The sequence below is a fragment of the Scyliorhinus canicula genome, chromosome 6, assembly GCF_902713615.1.
Source record: "Scyliorhinus canicula chromosome 6, sScyCan1.1, whole genome shotgun sequence".
In the NCBI taxonomy this organism is placed as follows: Eukaryota; Metazoa; Chordata; class Chondrichthyes; order Carcharhiniformes; family Scyliorhinidae; genus Scyliorhinus; species Scyliorhinus canicula.
The window spans coordinates 177086439-177110341 of record NC_052151.1 but is presented as its reverse complement, the minus strand read 5'-3'; the positions used below and the strand labels follow the sequence as shown (position 1 = coordinate 177110341).

Sequence of the window (23903 nt, the reverse complement as noted above, 5' to 3'; positions counted from 1 at the left end):
ACTGGACTTCTAATGCAAGAAGGCAGCACTCCAGTGCAGACTAGGCAGCCCTGAACGAGCCCTCCTTTTATGTCCCCTAATTAATCATGTTATTGGGAAGTTCAATTGAATAGATTAACAGGAATTAACCAAGGGACAAATTAAAAGGGACCGCTCCTAGTCGGAGACCAGCCCAAAGATAACAGAAGTGAAACAGAAACTTAAAAACATCAAATGAAAGTGTGCAAAGAAGGGTCGATAAAATAATCCAACCCCTGCGGTACCCACCGCGCACAGAAGGCCTCGAGTGTGCCCGTGAACACTGCATGCTCCATCTCCAGGGATACCCGACCGCGAATGGAGCCACGGAAGAGGGGCAGACAGTTCAGTCGGATGACCCCCTCAATCGCCCGGTGCCTGGACCCTGTTAATGGCAAGCTTTGTCCCCTAATTCATGACTTCTGAAACTGTAATAAAGCAGTTGTCTCATTAACTAGCTTCAGCTCAGAGCCTGTAAACTCCTGTTTTAAAGCTGCAATTAAAATTCACCAGTGAAGAAAGCAACTTCTAGTGAATTGTTAAATTAAATAACAAACTAGATTTTAGATTGAAATTAGCTCTTAAATTAAATTAAATTAAATTATTCCTTGAAACATACCCGTTGAGACTCCCTGTTTCACCAAACCCAGCTGCACTTCTATTGTAACAAGGCAGCATCTCAATGCAGAGAGCAGGCTGGGTTTCCATGGGAGCAAGCTGACCTTACATGATATCGATCTGAGCTTCCCAGCAGCACTGAGACATTGCTTGCGCTGCAGTGGAAGCTGACACATCAGCCATTAGATGCTGAATCATATTTGGATGTTAATGAAATTGATCATCACTTCCATGCTAAAAAGGATGGAAAAAGGACTCCAAGCTCTATGCGAGGGCCTGTGCCAAGTTTGTGCTGGGCTCCTTCATGCTCTTTGACATTGCGTGCAGGCTTTCTGGCAGGCCTACCAATATATCAGGCATTTAATTATGCATACGCATGAGCCTTCCATAGCCCTTTCAAAATATTATCTGGTGAGCTGGCATCTGTGCTACAACCTTGTCCCTGGCCACTCGTGTACCGTGCCTCAACTTGTGCTGATCCCGCCTTAAAGCTGTTCTCTAACGTATGCACAATGTCAGTATCTAAGTTCATTACTGCGAGTGTGAGAGTGAGTGACAGTGTTTCTGCTGCATCACTGTCTTTCTGCTCTTCCACCTCTAGCTCTTCCATGACTTCTTGGCCAGTTTGCAATTCCTGGGTATCTGAAAGAAATGCAAAAGTGTATGGTTTGGTAAGGGGAGCTGGGTGGGGGGGATGTTTACACCAAGTGCAGCTTGTAATTCAGAAGATGTTGTGGGTTGAGGGAGAAACAACCAAGAAGCGATTTGTAAAGAGCTTGATTTTCAGTGTTGTTTTGTATGGATGTGAGACCTGGATCGTATGAACAGAAGAGACCAACTTACTAAATAGCTTTGAAATGTGGGTTTGGAGGAGAATGGAAAGGATCTGCTGAACAGAAATGGTGAAATGCTGTGGAGAGTGAACAAATAAAGAACTTTGCTGCAAGTATTGACTGTATGTGGATCTGATCTTGACACATATGGAAGGCTTTCCCCCAGGTGATATTACAAGTCTGAGCCAGTCCATCATATCTAATTGTACAAGCTAGGTGGCAGATTCTAATACCTGTTTTCCCAGTATGCGGTGCAGCAATAAAAATCTAAAAAGAGATTGAGACCTTAGCTGACAAGTTCACTACTTTATCCTCAGCCATTGTAAAATAAACTTTTGGCTTTCGTAAGGTAGTTTCCTGATTATTGAAAACCTAGCAATGTTGTCCCCTCAGAATATCGTAATTCTTTTGCTGGGCAGCACGGTAGCATAGTGGTTAGCACTGTGGCTTCACAGCGCCAGGGTCCCAGGTTCAATTCCCTGCTGGGTCACTGTCTGTGCGGAGTCTGCACGTTCTCCCCGTGTCTGCGTGGGTTTCCTCCTACAGTCCAAAGGCGTGCAGGTTAGATAAATTGGCCATGCTAAATTGCTCTTAGTGTCCAAACAGGTTCGGAGGGGTTATTCGGTTAGGCGGATCGGGTGGAAGTGAAGGCTTAAGTGGGTCGGTGCAGACTCGATGTGTCGAATGGCCTCCTTCGGCACTGTATGTTCTATGTTCTGTGTTCTATGTTCTTTATGCTATGTGATGTGAAACTGTGGTTTACCTCCTCCTCTCCTGCAAGCATTGACTCAAGCTCAAAAGTAGGCACATTCCTCTCATAGCTCTACAAAGTGGTTGCGATGTGTGCTTGGATAGTAAGTGTTGGAGACCTTTTCGGCAGTGAGATTCACTCAACAGTCACATACAGGCACTTCGCACAGGTAGAAACTGACATGAGTAAATCTAGTCATTCTTCCTCCAGTTCTTTACTCAGGACTCTATAATCAAGCCTACCATCAGAAGTCAGCTAACTTGAGACTAACCATGGCTCAGTTTGACGTTACAGTGTATATCTCTGTAAGTGAGCCATCGTGATTCTTGTGCTTTGTCTTTATTATTGTTAATTCCCAGTTAAGTGAGGTATATCACATGAATGTATTTATCACTGCACACAGCTCTAAGTGGCCTGTGTAATAGCAACTTCTCAGTTGCAGATTTAATGACTTGGTAGAAGCAGGAAGAGGAAGGGATAAGACAGTTTTTCCGCAAAATGGAAAATCAACAAACAAATTAAACTATTAAAAGAAGAAGACCTTTCCAGAACAAGTCTAGATATTGATAGCAAATAATTTTTTCAATATAAATTTAGAGTACCCAATTCATTTTTCCAATTAAGGGGCAATGTAGCGAGGCCAATCCACCTAGCCTGCACATCTTTGGGTTTTGGGGGCAAAACCCACGCAAACACGGGGAGAATGTGCAAACTCCACATGGACAGTGACCCAGAGCCGGGATCGAACCTGGGACCATGGTGCCGTGAGGCAGCAGGGCTACCCACTGCGCAACCATGCTGCCTGTTGATATCAAATTATGATTATAATTGCTTTTCCAATTGTTTTATCCTCAAAAAAAGTTACTGGTTGATTTCAAATAATTTTGCATGCAGGAGCAGCAGGTGGTTAAAAAAGGCAGAGGAGAGGAGGATGAAGGAGAGGAGAGAGAGGGCCTAGGAAAGGAGAGAGGAGTGGTTTGAGAGGGAGTGGGGAGGAGAATAGGGACAAGAAAGGAGGGTTCAAGAAGAAGAGCAGGTGGTGAATTGAAGAAAAAGGAGACTGAAGGGAGGTGAAGAGGAAAAATATTGGAAGGCAGGGTGAGGAGAGGTAGAAAGGAGAGGTGCAGTGGCTTTGAGGGAGGAGTAGGATAGACAGGAAGAAGAGAGGAAGAGACAAGGATGGATTATGAAGGGAATAGAGGGGAATGGAACGGAAGAAGTGCACATGGGGAGGAAGGGAAGTGAACGTGAGAATAAAAGAGAGGGGAAAGGAAGCAAGGGGTAGTGATGGCTCACTATTTTAATATATAATACATGTCTTGCCTATAGCAATATGGATGGCATCATTCATGGATACTAGTGTCACTGAGTTGGTGGGACTGACTCTGTTTTACTTTCTCTCATTCAGTTTGACAAATGGACTGATTCACAGCGTCGGAAGATTCTTCTCAACCTGTTTGAAAGATGTACTGCCTCTCAGTTGAAATTCTGTGAGCAAAATCTGCGTAGCAGAGTTCCTGTGGAAGCTCTGGACTTCACTTGTTTCCTTCCCAGAGTGCTGACTTTGTACATCTTCTCCTTCTTGGATCCAAGAAGCCTATGCCGTTGTGCACAGGTAACATTAATCAAAGATTTAATGTGGTGATTTCACAAATAGAAAGCAGTAATACTAGCGTTAGAAAATAGATATAGTTTTAAGTAATATATAATTGTTTTAGTGGCTATTAAGAATAAGATTTGGCATTAAGTAAGTTTAATTTGTGTTTCTGTATTTGTATGCTAAGAAAGAGTTAGGTTTCACATTAAACTTTTCTGCATTGTAATGAGGTTTTATGACCCTGAAGCGAAGACAAGGTACAGAAAACTGGACTGTTGCCTAGTAATAGAGATGCCGCAGAAGAACAGAAAGCAGTTAGAGTTCAGTTGGAATGAGGTAACCCAGAAGCAAGGTACATTTCACGGAAACTGCTGGAACAGGAATGAAGAGAGGCTGCAGAGAGCAGGCCTGACTCGTGCATGTGCAGTGGTGCCGGCGCCAACACGTGCATGCGCAGTGGCATCCTTCAACACGCCGGCCCCGACGCAACATAGCGCAAGAATACAGGGGCCGGCGCGTAGGAGAAGAGGCCGGGGGACAGAGAGGCCAGCCCGTCGATCGGTGGGCCCCGATCTTGGGGCCAGGCCGCATCGGAGGCCACACCGGGGTCTGAGCCCTCCCTCCCCCACCCGCCCCCACAGGCCGCCACCTGACCCTTGCACACAGAGTTCCCGCCGGCTGCGAGCAGGTGTGGACGGCGCCGGCAGGACTCAGCGTTTTACCTGCGGCCGCTCGGCCCATCTCGAGTCGTGAATCGGCGGGCGTAGAGCAGCCTGTGACCGGCGCAGCGCTAAACACCCATTGGTTTACATGGGCAGTGTTCCCTCCCCCCCATCTCAAACCCCAGTCCCCCGCCGTGACTATTCAATAGCCACCTTCCATGTATCCAACCAAAAGAAAAGTTATGATCTATCTAGCCGGGTTAGACCCTGGGATCTGACTTGCCAAATAGTAACATCAGCTGGGATTGTAACACCAGTTAAACAAGCTAGTAGTTTGTGGAGTTCATAGGTGCTTGTGCAGAATGGAAGAATTCAATCATCCTTACTGTGCTGTCTGTGTAGTTTGCTGTAATTGAGGATAACTTGATTGTCCATTATTACACAAACTACAAGTTGTGGGAGTTCCTGCAATACAGAGCTGCTGTGTTATGGAGCAGCGGCAGCGCCAAGAAGCCATCCTCAGCGCCTTCATGTCTAGGATTATGTCCAACATTTGATGAAAATGTGGATATATTTTGACTATTCCTGAAGTCAGAACAATGCCCTGGACTTTGTGTGCTAAATCTGGACTTGTACAGTCCATTTCTACCTGTTAAAGAAAGAAAGAACTAGATGGCTATTTGAAAGAGTAGCCTCAAGCACAATAGCCTGAATGACCTCTTTTGTGCTGTATGATTCTCGGAAGATAACAGGGAATAGCTTGCAAACAGAAGTTGTAAATTTAGAACTCTGAGCCAACTTGTTCTTTAGGTGTGGCGGATACTGGTAAAGCTCGCATTCTTCACAACTTTACATAGTGCTCTCACCGCTACAGGATGTCCTAAAGTGTTCCACAGCCAATTAAGTACTTTTGAAGTGTAGTCACTATTATTATGTAACAAAACATAGCAGCCAATTTGTGCATAGCAAGTCTCCACACACAGCAATGAAATAATAATCTGTTTTACATTGAGGGATAAGTATTGGTCAGGACGTCAGAAAGAACTGTTTGGCATTTCTTTGAATTATGTTCCCGGGAGAACAGACAGAGTCTGGCGTTAACGTCCCATCTGAAAAACAATACCACCAACCGTGCAGCACTCCCTCAGTGTTGCATTGGGAGTGTCAGCCTAAGTTTCTGGACTAGGATTTGAATTGTAAACTTCTTACACAGAGGCGAGAGAAGGAACTGAGCGTGGACCTGTTCTGTTGCAGTGACATCCCTTGAATATATTGCCAGTGTAGTGCAGAGTGGCCACTGATATACTGGAACTCGAGCACTGTCTTGTGGAAATGTGTTATATGGCATGGGCAGCTTTTCGCTGCTTTCACACAATTAGACCGAACACGCAGATTTATATATGTACATTGCTGCTCTTCAAATTTCACTAAAAATGAGCTGTGTCCTTTTTATTGGGTACTAGGTGAGTTGGCATTGGAAAGGTTTGGCTGAATTGGACCAACTTTGGATGCCAAAATGCCTGAGACTGGGCTGGTACATCAGCTTCACACCGACTCTCTATGAGCAAAGAATCTGGAAGAGGCACTACATTGAGATGGTGAGGGAACTGAATGTCACCAAACCTACGGTTAGTAACCCATCTCTATGTGCCTCAGAATTTAATTTGATAGCTGCAGTAATGCATATATTTCCAGTATTGGGCCAGTTAACAGACATTGGGCGGGGTTCTCCGTGGTGCGGCGAGCCGTCAAGAGTCTCTGTTTTGCTGGCTGGTCAATGGGGTTTCCCATTGTGGGGCAGCCCCACTCCGTCGGGAAATCTCCGGGCTGCCGGAAAAACAGAGAATCCCGTCGGCGGAGAATTCAGCCTCCTGTACCTGAAAATCTAGGAAAAGTTCTGGAGGTGTTTCCAAGTAAACACCATCTGTCATATTACTTTATACAATACTGTTGCAGGCCTATTAAACTAACATAAATATGATTGAGCTGGTGGCATGGTGCACAATGGTTAGCACTGCTGCCTCACGACGCTGAGGACCCAGGATTGATCCCAGCCCTGGGTCACTGTCCGTGAGGAGTTTGAACATTCTCCCCGTGTCTGCGTGGGCTTAGCCTCACAACCCAAAATGATGTGTAGGGTAGATGGATTGGCCACACTAAATTTCCCCTTAATTGGAAAACAACACTTCTTTTAAATTACAAAAAAAACCATGTTATAAGATGTACTTATCAGAATTAATGTATTATTCATTATTTTGTCGAATAATAAATTTTAATTTTTAAATTGAAGTGTTTGATGCTGTGACAGATCCCCAGTCTTTGTTTTTGCTGCATTTTTAACTTGGGCTGGAATATTCAAAGTGGAAAATTTGGAAAGCTGCGGGCTGAGATTCTCTGATCCAGGTTTATCCTGCCAACGAAAACAGAGAATTTGGCACTCAGCCAAAACTCCGTTCACTGCAGGGGACCGGAGAATCCACTCATGTGCCCACAGTCACTGCTGTTCCTTTGTCTTAGCTTGAGAGCTGGATGGAAAATCATGACACATACCCCAGGAGTATTGTTATATTAATTTCAATTTTAAATTAGTCCAATTAACAGCATTGTTAAAAAGAGTTGTTTGAATTTTCAGGCAGAAGACGCACACAAAAAACAATTGCGCAGCATATGATTCTATTGCACGCCTATTAAACTAACATAAATATGATTGAGCTGGTGTACAGTGGTTAGCACTGCTGCCTCATGACGCCAAGGATCCAGGTTTGATCCCAACCCTGGGTCACTGTCCATGAGGAGTTTGAACATTCTCCCCGTTGAGGAGGTTGTCTGATGAGGCTCAATGCTGAGTTAAGGTTGTTTACACCTGTGGATTCCTTATGGGGAAAATTTGTTGACAGAGCGTCGTTTGTGGCAGTACTGCTTTGGGGTTGGTTAGCTCAGTGGCTAGTTGGCTAAAGTGTGATGCAGAATGACACCAACAGTGTGGGTCCAATCCCTATACCAACTGTGATAGTTCATGGAGGCCTGCCCTATGCTTGTGGGTGATGCCCCTCCAGCTATAAGTAACCAATTGTCTCTCCCTCTCTCGAATGGAGAGAGATGCCTATGGTCCTTTTTGGACTACGACTATAATATTCTTTTGAAGTTTAAAGTACCCAATTCTTTTTTTCCAATGATGGGGCAATTTAGCATGGCCAATTAACCTACCATGCACATCTTTGGGTTGTGCGGGTGAGACCCATGCACGTGCAATGTGTAAACTCCACACGAACAGTGACCCAGGCCCGTGATCGAACCCAGGTCCTCAGCGCCACCTTGCTACCCCCTCTAGTACTTATTTACTGTATTACTTACTATGCAGATTTCATCAATTCACTGAGAGCAGGCCGAGTCGGGGGCAAGTACCTGCCTAGTCCACTCAGGTTAATTTGATGATATTAATGAAAAACAGCACGTTGGCCATGCGGATTGTAGCTTTTGATGTTCCCTGCCCTCGAATATTCAACCTCTAGGATAGGAACAAAAACCTCTTATTCAACAACCAATCATCCAATGGTAAAATCACCATTTTAAATCCAATATGGTGAGGAAAGAATGAGTCTGAAACCAACCTCTATGGATTTATTTCCAAACCTACAAAGTAAAGACTCTTGGTGCAATTCTCCCAAAATGTTACTAAGTGTGGTATCTGGTGGGAAACTAGATATGATTCCCACCGGGTAGTTCGGTGGCATCCAGATCGCAATCCATCCACATTTCAAAATTATTTTGGAGCCAGAGGGATTTACGCCGAAAATGTGATGTGTGGGACCTGAAGGTGTGGCAAAGCTGGATCCTCAGAGATTTTAAGGAGCCCTTCAGCCGCACCCGCCCCCCATTAGTTCACTCCTCTATTCAAGAAAGGAGGGAGACAGAAAGCAAGAAACTATTGTCCAGTTGGCCTAACATCTGTTCTTGGGAAAATGCTAGAATCCATTATTAAAGAGGTAGCAGCAGGACATCATAAGTTTGAAAGTCATGGGCAATATGGTGGTGCAGTGGGTTAGCCCTTCAGTCTCACGGCGCCGAGATCCCAGGTTCGATCCCGGCTCTGGGTCATTGTCCGTGTGGAGTTTGCACAATTTCTCCGCGTTTGCGTGGGTTTCGCCCCCACAACCCAAAGATGTGCACGCTAGGTGGATTGGCCATCCTAAATTGCCTCTTAATTGGAAAAAAATAATTGGATACTCTAAATTTTTTTGAAATAAAAAATTTGAAAGTCATAATGCAATCAGACAGAGCCGACATGGCTTTATAAAAGGAAAATCACATTTGACAGATTTATTTGAGTTCTTTGAGGATGTAACAAGCAGAGTGGATAAAGGAGAACCAGTATATTTGGATTTCCAAAAGGTGTCAAATAAAAGGTTACCTCAAAAGAAAAGAGCTTATGGGTTGAGGTTGATATATTAGAATGGATAGCGGACTAACTAACTAAAAAGAAAGAGTCTGGACAAATGGATTATTTTCAGGATGGCAAACTTTAAATAGTGGAATGGCACAGAGATGAGTGCTGGGGCATCAATGATTTATGATCTACATTAATGACTTGGATGAAGGGATCAACTGTATAGTATTTAAATTTGCTGATGATATAAAGATAAGTAGGAAAGCAAGGTGTGAGGAGTATACAAAGAGTCTGCAAAGGATACAGATAGGTTAAGCAAGTAAGCAGAATTTTGCAGTTGAGTGTTACATAGGAAAATGTACTACTTTGTCGACTTTGGCAGGCAAAATGGAGAAGCAAAATATAATTAAATAAATTGACAGTGATTATAGAATGTTGCAGTACAAAGGGATCAGGGTGTTCTACATGAATCACAAAATGTCAGCATGCACATACAACAAGTATTTAGGAAGGCAAGTGGAATAAAGATTGTCTTAGTTGCAAGGGTGAATGAATATAATAATAGGGAGGCTTTGCTATAGAACATAGAATGTACAGTGCAGAAGGAGGCCATTCGGCCCATCGAGTCTGCACTGACCCACTTAAACCCTCACTTCCACCCTATCCCCGTAACCCAATAATCGCTCCTAACCTTTTTGGTCACTAAGGGCAATTTATCATGGCCAATGGACCTAAGCTGCATGTCTTTGGACTGTGGGAGGAAACCGGAGCACCCAGAAGAAACCCACGCAGACACAGGGAGAACTTGCAGACTCCGCGCAGACAGTGACCCAGCGGGGAATCGAACCTGGGGCCCTGGAGCTGTGAAGTCACAGTGCTATCCACTTGAACTACCGTGCTGCCTCTATAACGATACAGTGCATTGGTGAGACCAGTGTGTCCAGTTTTGCCCAGCTTACTTACATGTTGGCATTGAAGCAGTTCAGAGGAGGTTCACTGGGCTGATTCCTGAGATGAGTTTACCTTAGGAGGAAAGGTTGAGCAGATTAAGCCTAAGAAGGCTTGACAGGGTAGATGCAAGAGGATGTTTCCTGTTGTGAGGGAATCTAGAACTAGTGGCGCAGTTTTTTTAAAAGTATGTTTATTGTGTTTTTACATTTTGTAAAATAATGCAAAAAGTTACAAAATAATACATCACCATAAGCAGGGAAGGGGAATAAAACAAGCAGCTTAACTCACATGAGCATGGCATAGAACAGGAGAACAACATTGAAACAGGCTTAATACCATTATTTCCAACACAGCCTTCTCTTTCCAGATTCCAGACTATCTGCATCCATCCAGGAAAGGATTTATCATACCCACCCTTACAAAAACAAACAAAATACACGGAAGTCCCACATCTATGAGGAGTTACATACAGATAGAATAACGCAACTAAACCCCCAAAACAGGTCCAGAGCAGAACCACAATTATAAAGAAAGGTGAGGAGGAAGAGAGGGCAGACAACAATAACAATATGTTCAGACTATGATCAAGCCTACAGGGCCTCACAAGGTAGAGAAGAAGGAGAAAATAAAACAAATGAGGATTTTAGCATTTTATCTTGGCTTTTTCTCGCATAAAAGACCAATTAAAAACTTCCAGGGGCAGGGCGGCACGGTGGCACAGTGGTTAGCACTGCTGCCTACAGCGTTGAGGACTCTGGTTCGATCCTGACCCTGGGTCACTGTCTGTGTGGAGTTTGCACATTCTCCCCGTGTCTGCCTATGTTTCGCCCCCACAACCCAAAGATGTGCAGGGTAGATGGACTGACCACGCTAAATTGCCCCTTTATTGGAAAAAAATTGGAAAAAATTATTGGGTACTCTAAATTTATTATTTTTTAAAATGAAACTTCCAGGGATATGGTTCAAGCCATGTAGCCTAAGAAAACATACGTATGATATGTGCACCAGGTTGAAATACCAGATTAAAAGACAAATAGAGGACTTGCGGCCGTGAAGGAGTCGGTCGCACATTTGGTAGCTCCCGCTTGGGACGGGCCTTTGGACCTTTCCCCCGATTTTTATTCTTGGATTTTACTTGAAAGATTGATAGTGGACTCAACCGTGAGGAGGAGTCCCACACCAGTGCATGGGTAGGCGGACCAGGAGTGCTCGCAAAGGAAAAAATAGGCGAACAGAGAAGGGCTGTGTTAAAGCTGCAGCGGGAAAAAGAATGACGGACAAGCGGAGTTCTGGCTCGGCGACCCAGCGGTCGACGGAGCAGTTGATGAAGTTTATACAAGAGGGCTTCGCCAAGCAGAAACTGGAATGCTTGGACCCGATTAGGAAATCGCTTGCTCGGCTGGAACAGAGATTGGATGCTCAAGATTGTCGATCCAGAAAGTGGCGAAGACACTACCAAGCATGAGGAACGCCAAACAGCAATGGAGGTGGAGATGGGGACCAGCAGAAAAGGCTCCAGGAGAAGGTGGAGGATCTAGAGGACCTGGAGCTGCCGCAAAACTTGAGGATCGTTGGCCTCCCGGAGGGGTCCGAAGGAGCGGATACAGGGGCATATATAGTGGGCATGCTCGAGAAGCTAATGGGGAATGGGATGTTCACCCGACCCCTGGAGGTGTACAGGGGGCACAGAACACTAGAGAAGAAACCGCGTGTAGGTGACCCCTCCTTCCCCCGATGGTGGTGAGATTGGACAGATACCTGGATAAGGAGCGTATTCTACGGTGAGCCAAGCAGACACGGAGCTGCAAATGGGAGAATAGCATCCTGCGCATTTACCAAGACCTGAGCGCGGGAGTAGCCAGGAGAAGAGCGGGATTCAACCAAGTAAAGTCGACACATTTCAAGAAAAAGGTGTAGTTTGGACTGCTCTATCCAGCCCGTCTTTGGGTCACCTATGAGGAGCAACACTTCTATTTTGAGTCGCCCGAGGAAGCAATGGACTTTGCCAGAAAGAAGGGGCTGGCAGGGGACTGAGATGTTTGAACTTTGCTGCAATGTTCACGTTAAAAATACTTTTGTTTTTGCACTATATTTGTATTGCCTTCTGTATCGATCCTGGAGCTGCCGCGTATTTTTGCAAGTTAAAGTTTGCATTTGGACTGGTGGAGGATGGAGGTGTGAATTTTCGATATGGGGTTTTTCTTTTCTTTTTGTTTCTTTCGGTTAACTGGGCAGGGAATGTTTTCTCGTGCGTATGTGTGTCTGAGCAGGGGAGTCGGGGGGGGGGCAAGAGGTGGGAAAATGTTTGGTGCCATGGGCGGGGGCTACCAAGCTGGTAGCTGGCTCATGGAAGTGCAGTGGCAGGGTGAGCAGATGTTATGCTGGTTGAAGGGGGCTGTTTTTACTGTGCTGTTTATGGGGGGGAGGGAGGAATTGTTCTGCTGATGGGGGAGGGACTGTTGCTGGGAGACAAAAGGCAGGTCGGGGACGGAGACTGCCTGGGGATGGGCCTGTGGGTGCGCGCGGCGCGAGCTGGAGACTGGCCTAAGAAAGGTGATGGCTCATAGGTGGAGGGGGGTGGCAAGAAGCCCCCTGACCAGGCTGATCACGGGAACATTAGAGGGCTAAATGGGCCGGTTAAGAGGGTATGCGTGTTCGCGCACTTAAGGAGATTGAATGCGGACGTGGCAATGTTACAAGAAACGCACCTTAGGGTAATCAATCAGACTAGACTAAGGAAGGGATGGGTTGCGCTGGCATTTCATTTGGGGCTGGACTCTAAGACTCGAGAGGTCGCGATCCTGATTAATAAGCGAGTGTTATTCGAGGCGGGAAGAATAGTTGCGAATGTAGGAGGTCAGTACATCATGGTTAGTGGGAAGCTGGAGGGGCTGCCGGTGGTAACCATTAATGCGCGCCAAACTGGGATGATGTGGAGTTTATAAGGAGGATGTTGGGGAAGAATCCGGATCTGGGCCGGGATTCTCCCCTACCCAGCGGGGCGGGGGGGGGGGTCCCGGCATCAGGCCTCCCCAAAGGAATTCTCCGCACCTTTGGGGGCTAGACCCACGCCGGAGTGGTTGGTGCCACGCCGACTGGCGCCAAAACCGGCGCCAACGGCCTTTGACGCCTGCCGGCCGGAGTTGGGGCTGGCCGAAAGGCATTCGCCGGTTCGTACATGCGCCGGTGCGTCAGCTGCCGCTGATGGCACCACCGGCGCATGCGCGGTAGGGGGGTTCTCTTCCGCCTCCGCCATGGTGGAGGCCGTGGTGGCGGCGGAAGAAAAAGAGTGCCCCCACGGCACTGGCCCGCCCGCCGATCGGTGGGCCCCAATCGTGGGCCTGGCCACCGTGGGGGCACTCAGGACCCCAGGGGCCTGCTCCCGTCGCCAATCCCACCGCCACCAGAGGTGGTTGAAACCACAGCTGCGGGATTGGCCTCTCAGCGGCGGGACTTGGGCCCATCACGGTCCGGAGAATCGCCGCAGAGGGCACTCCGGTCGGCGCGCGAGGGCACGCCAATCAGCGGCCACGATTCCCGGGTGGCGGAGAATTCCGGCCACGGCGGGGGCAGGATTTTCACCAGCCCCGGGCGATTCTCCGACCCTGCAGGGGGGGCGGAGAATTTCGCCCCTGGGCTCGCATAAGCTGGTCATGGGGAGGGGACTTCAACACAATCATTGACCCAAGGCTAGACCGGTCGAGGTCATAGACAGGCAGGGTCCAGCAATGGCAAAGGAACTAAAGGGGTTTATGGAGCAGATGGGGGAGTGGACCCATGGAGGTTTGGGCGGCCGAGAGTGAAGGAGTTCTCTTTCTACTCATATGTAGATAAAGTGTACTCCCGGATCGAAATTTTCATCTTGAACAGAGCTTTATCGACGGGGGTAGTGGACACTGAGTACTCAGCGATCACGGTCTCGGATCATGCCCTGCACTAGGTGGACCTACAGGTAAGCAAGGAGGGTGGCCAGCGCCCGCATTGGAGATTGGATGTCGGACTGTTAGCAAATGAAGAGGTGTGCAGGCGGGTGAGGAAATGCATCCAGAACTATCTGCAAGTTAATGATATGGGGGAAGTCTCAGCAGCAATGGTCTGGGAGGTGCTGAAGGCGGTGGTCAGAGGGAAGCTGATCTCAATATGGGCCCACAGGGAGAAGGTAGACAGAGCAGAGACGGATCGACTGATAGGGGAAATACTTCAGGTCGACAGGAGATATGCGGAGACCCCAGAGGCAGGGCTTTTAAGGGATCGATGGAGGCTACAGGCGGAGTTTAGCTTGCTAACTACAGGGAAGGCGGTGGAGCAACTGAGAAAGGCGAGGGGGGCGATTTATGAGTATGGAGAGACGGCCAGCAGAATGCTTGCGCAGCAGCTCAGAAAGAGGGAAGCAGCCAGGGAGATTGGGAAAGTGAAGGACAGAGACGGGAACTTGGGGATTCAGCCGGGGTTAACAGGGCGTTCAAGGAGTTTTATAGCAGGCAATATGAGTCGGAACCCCCTGCTGGGCCGGAAGGGATGAGGCAATTCTTAGGAGGGCTGAGGTTCCCGAAGGTGGAAGAAGGGCTGGGGGCCCCGATTGGGATTGAAGAAATAACAGAAGGGCTGTTGGCCATGCAGCCAGGTAAAGCCCCGGGGCCGGACGGGTACCTAGTGGAGTTCTATAAAATGTTCTCTGGGATGCTGGGGTCGCTGCTGATGAGGACATTTAATGAGGCAAGGGAGCGAGGGAGGCTTCCCCTGATGATGTCACAGGCCACGATCTCACTGATTTTGAAGCGTGAGAAGGACCCGGAGCTATGAGGGGATGGGAGAAATTATGAGGATTCTGGGGGAATTTGGCCGGTTTTCGGGTTATAAATTGAATATGGGGAAAAGTAAGATGTTCGCGATCCAGGCAAGGGGGCAGGAGAGGTGACTGGGGGAGTTGCCGTTGAGGGTGGTATGGGGAAGCTTTCAGTATCTAGGCATCCAGGTGGCACGGGAATGGGAACGCTACATAAGCTAAATTTGACCCGACGGGTGGACCAAATGAAGGAAGACTTCCGAAGGTGGGACATGCTCCCTGCTGTAACTGGCTGGGAGGGTACAGACAGTGAAAATGACAGTCTTCCCGAGATTCCTGTTTGTTTTTCAGTGCCTCCCCACCCTTATTCCATGGGCCTTTTTTAAATGGGTGAACAAGGTGATCTCTGGCTTTATACGGGCGAGCAAGACCCCACGAGTTAAAAAGGGGATGCCGAGGGGGAGGGCGGGCTGGCACTGCCGAACTTTAGCAATTACTATTAGGCGGCAAATATAGCCATGATTAGGAAGTGGGTGGTTGGGGCAGGTGGGGGGTCGGGGGGGGGGGGGTGTCGGTGGGTTGGTGTGGGAGCGAGTAGAGGTGGCATCAGTAAGGGCACGAGTTTGGGGGCGTTGGTAACGGCGCCTCCGCCGTTCCCGCTGGCACGGTACTCCACCAGCCCCGTGGTGGTGGCGGCCCTGAGAGTTTGGGAGCAATGGAGGAAACATGTGGGAACAGAGGGAGCATCGGTCTGGTCTCCAATCTGCAATAATCATCGGTTTGTCCCAGGAAGGCTCGATGGAGGGTTTCAGAAATGGCAAAGAGCAGGAATCGTGTGGATGGGAGATCTGTTCGTAGAGGGGAGCATTCCCAGCCTGACTGAGTTGGAGGAGAAATTTGAATTGACGTGAGGGAACGAGTTTAGGTACCTGCAGGCATAGGACTTCTGACGCAAGCAGGCCTCAACCTTCCCGCTCCTCCCACCAAGGGGGATACAGGACAGGATATTTTCCAGCGTATGGGTGGGAGAGGGGAGGGTTGCAGACATCTATAAAGAACTCATGGGGTCAGATGAAACGCAGGCCGAGGAGCTGAAACACAAATGGGAAGAGGAGTTAGGAGGAGAGATAGAGGATGGTCTCTGGGCGGATGCGTTGAGTAGAAGTCAACGTGCACATATCATGTGTCAGGCTTAGCCGGATACAATATAAGGTCGTTCACCGGGCCCACATCACAGTGGCCCGGATGAGCAGATTCTTTGGGGTAGAAGACAGGTATGCACAGTGTGCGGGGAGACCAGCAAACCATGTTCATATGTTCTTGGCATGCCCGAAGCTTAGGGGATTCTGACAGGGGTTTGCGAATGTCATGTCCAAGGTGTTAAAAACAAGGGTGGCACCGAGTCCAGAGTTGGTGATTTTCAGAGTGTCAGAAGATCCAGGAATCCAGGAGGAGAAAGAGGCAGACGTTCTGGCATTTGCCTCCCTGGTAGCCCGGAGACGGATACTATTAGCTTGGAGGGACTCAAAGCCCCCGAAGTCAGAGACCTGGCTCACTGACATGGATAGCTTTCTCTGTCTGGAGAAAATCAAGTTAGCTCCGAGAGGGTCAATGTTAGGGTTCGTCCGGAGGTGGCAGCCGTTCGTCGACTTCTTTAGAGAAAATTAACTGTCAGCAGAGACGGGGTGGGGGTGATTTAGTTTAGATTAGTGTGTAAGAAAGGTGGGACCTGCGAGAGAGGAAGACGGCCTTTGCACTATGTTTATATTTGTATGGACACTTTCTTCTGTTACTGTTACAAAATCACAAATACTTCAATAAAATGTTTTGTGAAAAAAAAGACAAATAGAGGCAGAGCTCGTGAAAACTCAACTGTTTCTGTGCTCACATCAAGTGACCGCCCTTGGTGGTGTCTGCTGATTTGGAGAAATCTGCAGGACACTGTGTATCGGCCGTATTCTTTTATCAAAATAAATTTAGAGTACCCAATTCTTTTTTCCAATTCAGGGACAATTTAGCATGGCCAATCTACCTGTTCTGCACATCTTTGGGTTGTGGGGGTGAGACCCACACAGATATGGAGAGAATGTGCAAACTGCAGACGTACAGTGACCTGGGGCTGGAATCAAACCCAGGACCTTAGTGCCATGAGCCAGTAGTGCTAACCACTGCGCCACCGTGCCACCCGAATAGACTGTATTCTTTACAATGCATAATGCCAACGGCCGAATGTTTCAGTATTTTCTATATGGCACACAATCTTTTATGCTTCAAGCATAAGGCCAGGTTAAGATCAGCATGACCTCTACCCGCTTGTATTCTATTATCTTAGAAGTAAAGCCCTGTATTCCATTAACTTTTTGATTATTTTCTGTACCTGTTCATGGAATTTAAAAAATATATATTTTATTACAATAATAATAATCTTTATTGTCACAAGTAGGCTTACATTAACACTGCAATGAAGTTACTGTGAAAAGCCCCTAGTCGCCACATTCCGGCCCCTGTTTGGGTACACGGAGGGAGAGCTCAGAATGTCCAAATTACCTAACAGCACGTCTTTCGGGACTTGTGGAAGGAAACCAGAGCATAAGGGGAAGTAGATTTAAGACTGAGTTTAGGAGGAACTTCTTCACCCAAAGAGTTGTGAATCTATGGAATTCCCTGCCCAGTGAAGCAGTTGAGGTTCCTTCATTAAATGTTTTAAAGATAAAAATAGTTTTTTTGAAGAATAAAGGAATAAAGAGATATGGTGATCAGGTGGGAAAATGTAGCTGAGTCCACAAAAGATCAGCCATGATCTCATTCAATGGTGGAGCAGGCTCCTAGTTCTTATGTTCAACGGGAGGAAACCCATGCAGACACGGGGAGAACGTGCAGACTCCGCACAGACAGTGACCCAAGCCGGGAATCGAACCTGGGGACCTGCCGCTGTAAAGCAACAGTGCTAACCACTGTGCTACTGTGCCACCAAACATACATGACATCAACAAAATACACAGTCCTTCAAAGCATAAAGTTTTACAGTTTTCCACTTTTAATCGCTCCACCCCCCCCCCCCCCCAACCACCACACACACACAAGGGACCTACCCGCAATGAACAGCTGCTCAAACAAAGTCATGAACAGCCTCCACCACACCTCGAAACCGTCTTCTGACCCTCTCAACTCCAAAGTAACCTATTCCAGCCGGAGTAAGCCATACAAGTCCCCCTGCTAGGCTTCCTCCCAGTCAGTGTACCTGACTTACGATTCAACAGGATTCTTCACCCAGTCATGTGCACTCTGTGCACCACCTTGAACTGAATCAAGCTCATCCTCGTGCAGGAGGAAGTTGAGTTCACACGTCGCATCGCCTCACACCAGAGACCCCAAACTATTTCTGTCCAAACTCTTCTTCCTACTTAGGCTTTATCCTCACCACCCTGCCTAGCCCTGCTCCCCAACCACCCATATATATATCCCCAATCCAGGTTGTCAGAGAGCAGCAGTTGCTCCAACAACGTGTACACCAGTAATTGGGGGAACGTCTGCCACTCCTTTCATGTAAACCCCCTGATGTACCATCAATACTTGCCTCTCGGCCAATGGGTGAGCAGCCACATGACTAGGAGGGGAGGGGACCCTTGAAGTCCATACTAAGACGTTCAAAAGGGTGGGACGCCTTTACCAGATGCGCTTGCTCGGGGCGGTAGAAGTGCGGTTTGCACTCTGCGCAAATGTGGCAATCCCTGGTCACGGTCCTGACCTCCTGAATGGAGTAGGGCAGGTTGCGGGTCTTGATAAGGTGATAGAAGCAGGCTACCCCTGGATGGCAGAGGTGCGCGTGGAGGGTGCGGAGGCGGTCAATTTGCGCGCTGGCGCAGGTACCGCGGGACAGGGCATCAGGAGGCTCGTTGAGCTTCCCAGGACGATACAAGATATCGTAGTTGTACGTGGACAACTCGATCCGCCATCGCAAGATCTTGTCGTTCTTGATCTTGCCCCTCTGTGCATTATCGAACATGAAGGCCACTGACCGCCGGTCTGTGAGGAGGGTGAACCTCCTGCCGGCCAGATAGTGCCTCCAGTATCGCACAGCTTCAACTATGGCCTGTGCCTCCTTTTCCATCGAGGAATGGCGGAGTTCGGAAGCATTGAGGGTCCGGGAGAAGAAGGCCACGGGTCTGCCCGCTTGGTTGAGGGTGGCCGCCAGAGCTACGTCAGACGCGTCGCTCTCGACCTGGAATGGGAGGGACTCGTCGCTAGCACGCATCGTGGCCTTCGCGATATCCGCTTTGATGCGGCTAAAGGCCTGGCGGGCCTCGATCGACAGTGGAAAAGTGTTGGGTTGGATGAGGGGGCGGGCTTTGTCGGCGTAGTTCGGGACCCACTGGGCGTAATAAGAGAAGAAGCCCAGACAGCGTTTAAGGGATTTGAGGGAGTTGGGGAGAGGGAGTTCCATGCGTTCGTGATCGGGGCCTATCACTCCGTTATGCACTACGTAGCCGAGGATAGCTAGACGGTCGGTGCGAAACACGCACTTATCCTTATTATATGTGAGGTTAAGGGGTTTTGCAGTACGGATGAATTTTTGGAGGTTGATGTCATGGTCCTGCTGGTCGTGGCCGCAGATGGTGATGTTATCAAGATACGGGAAGGTCGCCTGTAAACCGTATTGGTCAATCATTCGGTCCATCTTCCGTTGGAAGACCGAGACCCCATTTGTGACACCGAATGGAACCCTTAGAAAGTGACAGAGGCGCCCATCTGCCTCGAACGCGGTGTACTTGCGGTCACTCGCGCGGATGGGAAGCTGGTGATAGGCGGACTTAAGGTCCACCGTGGAGAAGACTTTGTACTTCGCAATTCTGTTAACCAGGTCGGAAATACGAGGGAGAGGGTACGCGTACAGCTGCGTAAAACTGTTGATGGTCTGACTGTAGTCAATGACCATTCGGTTTTTCTCCCCAGTCCGAACTACCAGCACTTGGGCTCGCATGGGACTATTGCTGGCCTCGATGGCTCCTTCCTTTAGTAGCCTCTGGACCTCGGACCTGATGAAGGTCCGGTCCTGGGCACTGTGTCGTGTGCTCCTAGTGGCGACGAGTTTGCAATCCGGGTGAGGTTCGCAAACAAGGAAGGGGGGTCCACTTTGAGGGACGCGAGGCTGCAGACAGTAAGGGGTGGAATAGGGCCGCCAAATTTAAAGGTCAAGCTCTGCAGGTTGCACTGTAAATCCAGTCCTGAGAGTGCCAGTGCGCAGAGGCGGGGGATGACGAGGAGTTTGTAATTGAAAAAAACCCTCCCCTGCACCGTAAGGTCCGCTACGCAGCACCTGGTGATGTGGACGGAGTGCGAACCTGAGGCTAGAGCTATCTTTTGCTTGACCGGGTGAACGCGAAGCGCGCAGCGTCTTACTGTATCGGGGTGGACAAAACTCTCTGTGCTCCCGGAGCCTAGTAGGCAGGTTGTTTCATGTCCATTGAGAAGGATCTGTGTCATCGCTGTGGAGAGCTTGCGTGGTCGCGACTGGTCGAGAGTCACTGCAGTGAGTCATACAGGAGGTCTGGGTCACCTTCGCTTGCGGAGTAGTGCTGGTGCAGTCCTCTGTATTGGTCCAAAATGGCGGCGCCCATTGGCCGCATGTGGAGTCGGGCCCCCAAGATGGCGGCGCCCAGGACCCATGCGTAGAGTCGGGGCCACAAGATGGCGGCGCCCGTGGCCCGCACGTGGGGTCGGGGCCCCAAGATGATGGCGCCCGGGACCCACACGTGGCGTCCGGGACCCAAAACGGCGGCGCCCGTGGGTCACTCGTGGTGGCTAGAGGCAGGAGCAAAGAGGTCCGTGGGTCGCACATGGTGGCCGGGAGCAGGGGCAGAGAAGCCTTTATGCCGCGCGGGGCCCTGGAGGAGCGCGGGGGGGGGAGGTGGGGGGGGGGATCCGCGGTCGCTGCGCGGAACAGCATCGACCAACTTTGATTGGCAGGCCACTGAATAGTGACCTTTCTTACCGCAGCTCTTACATACTGCGGAGCGGGCCAGACAGCGCGGGCGGGGGTGCTTGGCCAGGCCACAGAAGTAACAACGGGGCCCTGTGAGCTTATCGGGGCGCCCCGCAGCGCAGGCCTGGGGGGGTTCGGGGGACAGGGGGGTTGCATGCCACGTTGCCCAAGGGGCTGCTGCGCGGCCGGGGGCACATGCGCGGGCGTTTCGGTCGGCAACCCCCAAAGAGGATGCGAGGGTCCATGCCTCAGCGAGGCTTGAAGTGTCTTTTTCTAATAGTCGCTGGCGTATTGCAGAAGGTTGCATGCCTGCAACGAAGGCATCCCGAATTAACAGTTCCGTATGTTCTGCCGCAGTAACTTGCGGGCAGGCGCAGTTTCTCCCCAATACAACGAGGGCCCGATAAAATTCATCAAGGGACTCACCGGGGAACTGCTGCCTTGTAGCCAGGAGATGCCATGCGTAGACTTGGTGAACAGGCCTGAGAAAATGTCCTTTCAGAAGGTCCATGGCCGCGTCATAGTCTTGTTCATCCTCAATCATCGAGTAGACGGCGGTGCCCACGCACGAGTGGAGGATGTGGAGTTTCTGTATTGTCCTAATCCTAATTGTCTGTACCACCGGACTCCCCATATACTTCCGCGGGTCGAACAGCAACAAGGTCGTCACAAGGGCCTGAAGCTAGAACCCTGCAGGTCTCCTCCTGCAACCTGATCCACTCCGTCCTCTCCCACCTCTATCAACATCTCACCTTCTTTACATTCGCAGCCCAGTAATAATACATCAGGTTCGGGAGCACCAACTCCTTTTTCTGCCTCTACCTTTGCAACTGAGCCCCCTTCATCTTTGGTACCTTCCCCATCCATTTAAACTCCAAAATCAGTGCCTTCACCTGCCGGAAGAAGGCCTTAGGGAGAAAGATCGAGAGGGTCTGAAAGACAAACCGGAATCTTGGCAGCTCATTTATCTTTATGGGTGGCACGGTAGCACAGTGGTTAGCACTGTTGTTTCACAGCTCCAGGCACCTGAGTTCGATTCCCGGCTTGGGTCACTTGTCTGTGCGGAGTCTGCACGTTCTCCCCATGGCTCCTCAGCCCCAACGGCTCCTCCAATGTTGCCTCTTCCTATCCTCCAGCTCTGGGAACTCCGACCATCCAGAAACCGCCCCATATCCCCCACCTCTCCCCCTGGCTCGGCGTTATACAACTTCACGTAGTACCCCCTGAACACTTAATTTACCTTTTCCGGCTCCAATGCCAACACCCCCCCTTTTCCGCCCTAACTTGCAAAATATCCCTAGATGTTGCCTGATGCTGTAGTTGACAGGCCAACATAAGTGTTGCCTTCTCTCCATACTCATACTGTATCCTCTTCGCCCTCCGCAGCTGCCCCACCGCCTTACCTGTTGTCAACCTGTCAAACTGCCCCTGCAACTCTTACATCACCAACAACAATTTCTTCGTGGGGACTGCCGAATATCTCCCATCCAACTATGTCATCTAACAGCCGCCAGTGCTCCTCCCGCCTCCTCCTATCCCTATGAGCCTTAAACAAAATAATCTCACCTCGGACCACCACCTTCAAAGCTTTCCAGAACGTAGCTGCCGACACCTCACCATTCTGATTAAGCGCCACATAATTCCTAATCGCCACTCTCACAAAACACCTTTTCCGTTGTATATCCCAATCCAACCTCCACCCCGGCCTCTGCACCTGCCTGAACTAAGCCTCACTTCCAGCCAATGGGGTTTCTGATCCAAAATCTCAATTCCCGCATATTCCGCCCCTACCACCCCTATCAGCACAGCCCAACTCACCACAAGAAAATCAACTCGAGAGTACACTTTGTACATGTACGAGAAGAAGCAGTACTCCCTCCCTCCCAGGTTCCTGAACTTCCACGGATCCACATCCCCATTCTATGCATAAACCCTCCAAGTTGTTTTACTAACCTCGACCTTCCCATCGTCTTGGGGCTCGACCAGTCCATTTTCGGCTCCATCACAGTTAAAATCCCCTCCCATGATCAGCTGGTATGAATCCAAGTCCGTAATCACCTCTTGTAACTTCTTTACAAACCCCGCATCGTCCCGATTAGGTGAATAAACATTGACTAACACCACTGGCATGGCGTTCCCCCCCCCCCCCCCCCCCACCCCCCCCCCCCCCCCCCCCCCCCCCCCCCGCCCCTCCAAATCTGACATCTCCCTAGACCTCACAAACCCCGTTTGCTTGCTCAACAAAATGACCACCACCTTCGACTTTGATTCAAACCCTGAGTAAAATACTTGTCCCATCCCTTCTTCAGCAGAACCTGATCCTTCACCTGGAGATGCATCTCCTGCAGGAAAACCATCTTTGCTCTCAAACCCCTCAGGTGTACAAAATCCCAGGACCTCTTGACCGGTCCGTTTAGCCCATGGACATTCCATGTCACAATTCTTACCAGAGGCTTGCACCTCCACCCCCTCTTTATCGTACGCCAGCATCCCCCTTCGGTTCTTCTCGCCCAATCTCACTCTGAACCGGGCCATCCAAGATTGCCCCCATTCCACCCTTGACCATGCTCATCCTCCAAACCTGCCACACCACACACCCCTCCCCAGCACCCCCCCTCACCAGCCCCCCATCCCCACTCCCTACCAACCGGGCCAATCATCGCAGCCTCCTCCTCCACCATACTCCTATTCACTAGCATTGCTTGCTAGTGTGGCAACTCCCGCCGAAGGCCCCCTTACATACACCCCACCCCTCCCCCCACCAACCCCACCTTAGCCTGTGCAACAGGCCCCCAACCACCCTAAATAATGACGAAACATCAACACAACCCAAAGCCCCCCCCCCCCCCCCCCCCCCCCCCCCCCCGACATTCCCCTTCCATGAAAAAATACCAGAATTCACAATAGCTTCCTCTCAAAATGTGTGGACCTGTAAAGACTTAATTACCTGTAAAGACTCACATTCAAAGTATCACCTTGCATCATTGACTTTGTGTATATATGTGTTTCTGGAACCCACCTCTTCATTCACCTAATGAAGGAGCTGCGCGCTGAAAGCTAGTGATTCAAAGCAAACCTGTTGGACTTTAACCTGGTGTTGTAAGACTTCTTACTGTATCCAACAAACAAAAGGTGGAAATGGGGGAGCAATTGCTTACAAACTTACAGCTTCTGAAAATTCCCCCCCCCCCCCCCCCACCACCACCCACAATGGCAACCCAGAACAACAGTAACTCCCATCTTTTGCAGACTTAACTCCTCTATCCCGCACCACCCCTCAGATCTCCCTCAGCAGCTTATGGTCCCTCATAAAGTAG

At 49.5% G+C, this 23903-nt stretch overlaps 1 protein-coding gene across 6 annotated transcripts in view; it reads left to right on the top strand.

Annotated features, from left to right (window-relative positions):
- fbxo16 (F-box protein 16) overlaps nt 1–23903 on the top strand; it is an 80320-nt gene that overhangs the window by 27460 nt on the left and 28957 nt on the right. For 5 of the 6 annotated variants that reach the window (XM_038800494.1, XM_038800492.1, XM_038800491.1 and 2 more), the window contains 2 exons: nt 3629–3835; nt 5943–6107. In XM_038800494.1, the coding sequence (XP_038656422.1) occupies nt 3629–3835; nt 5943–6107 (372 nt within the window). The remainder of the gene's footprint in view (nt 1–3628; nt 3836–5942; nt 6108–23903) is intronic. The other variant, XM_038800489.1, reaches the window with a different exon arrangement.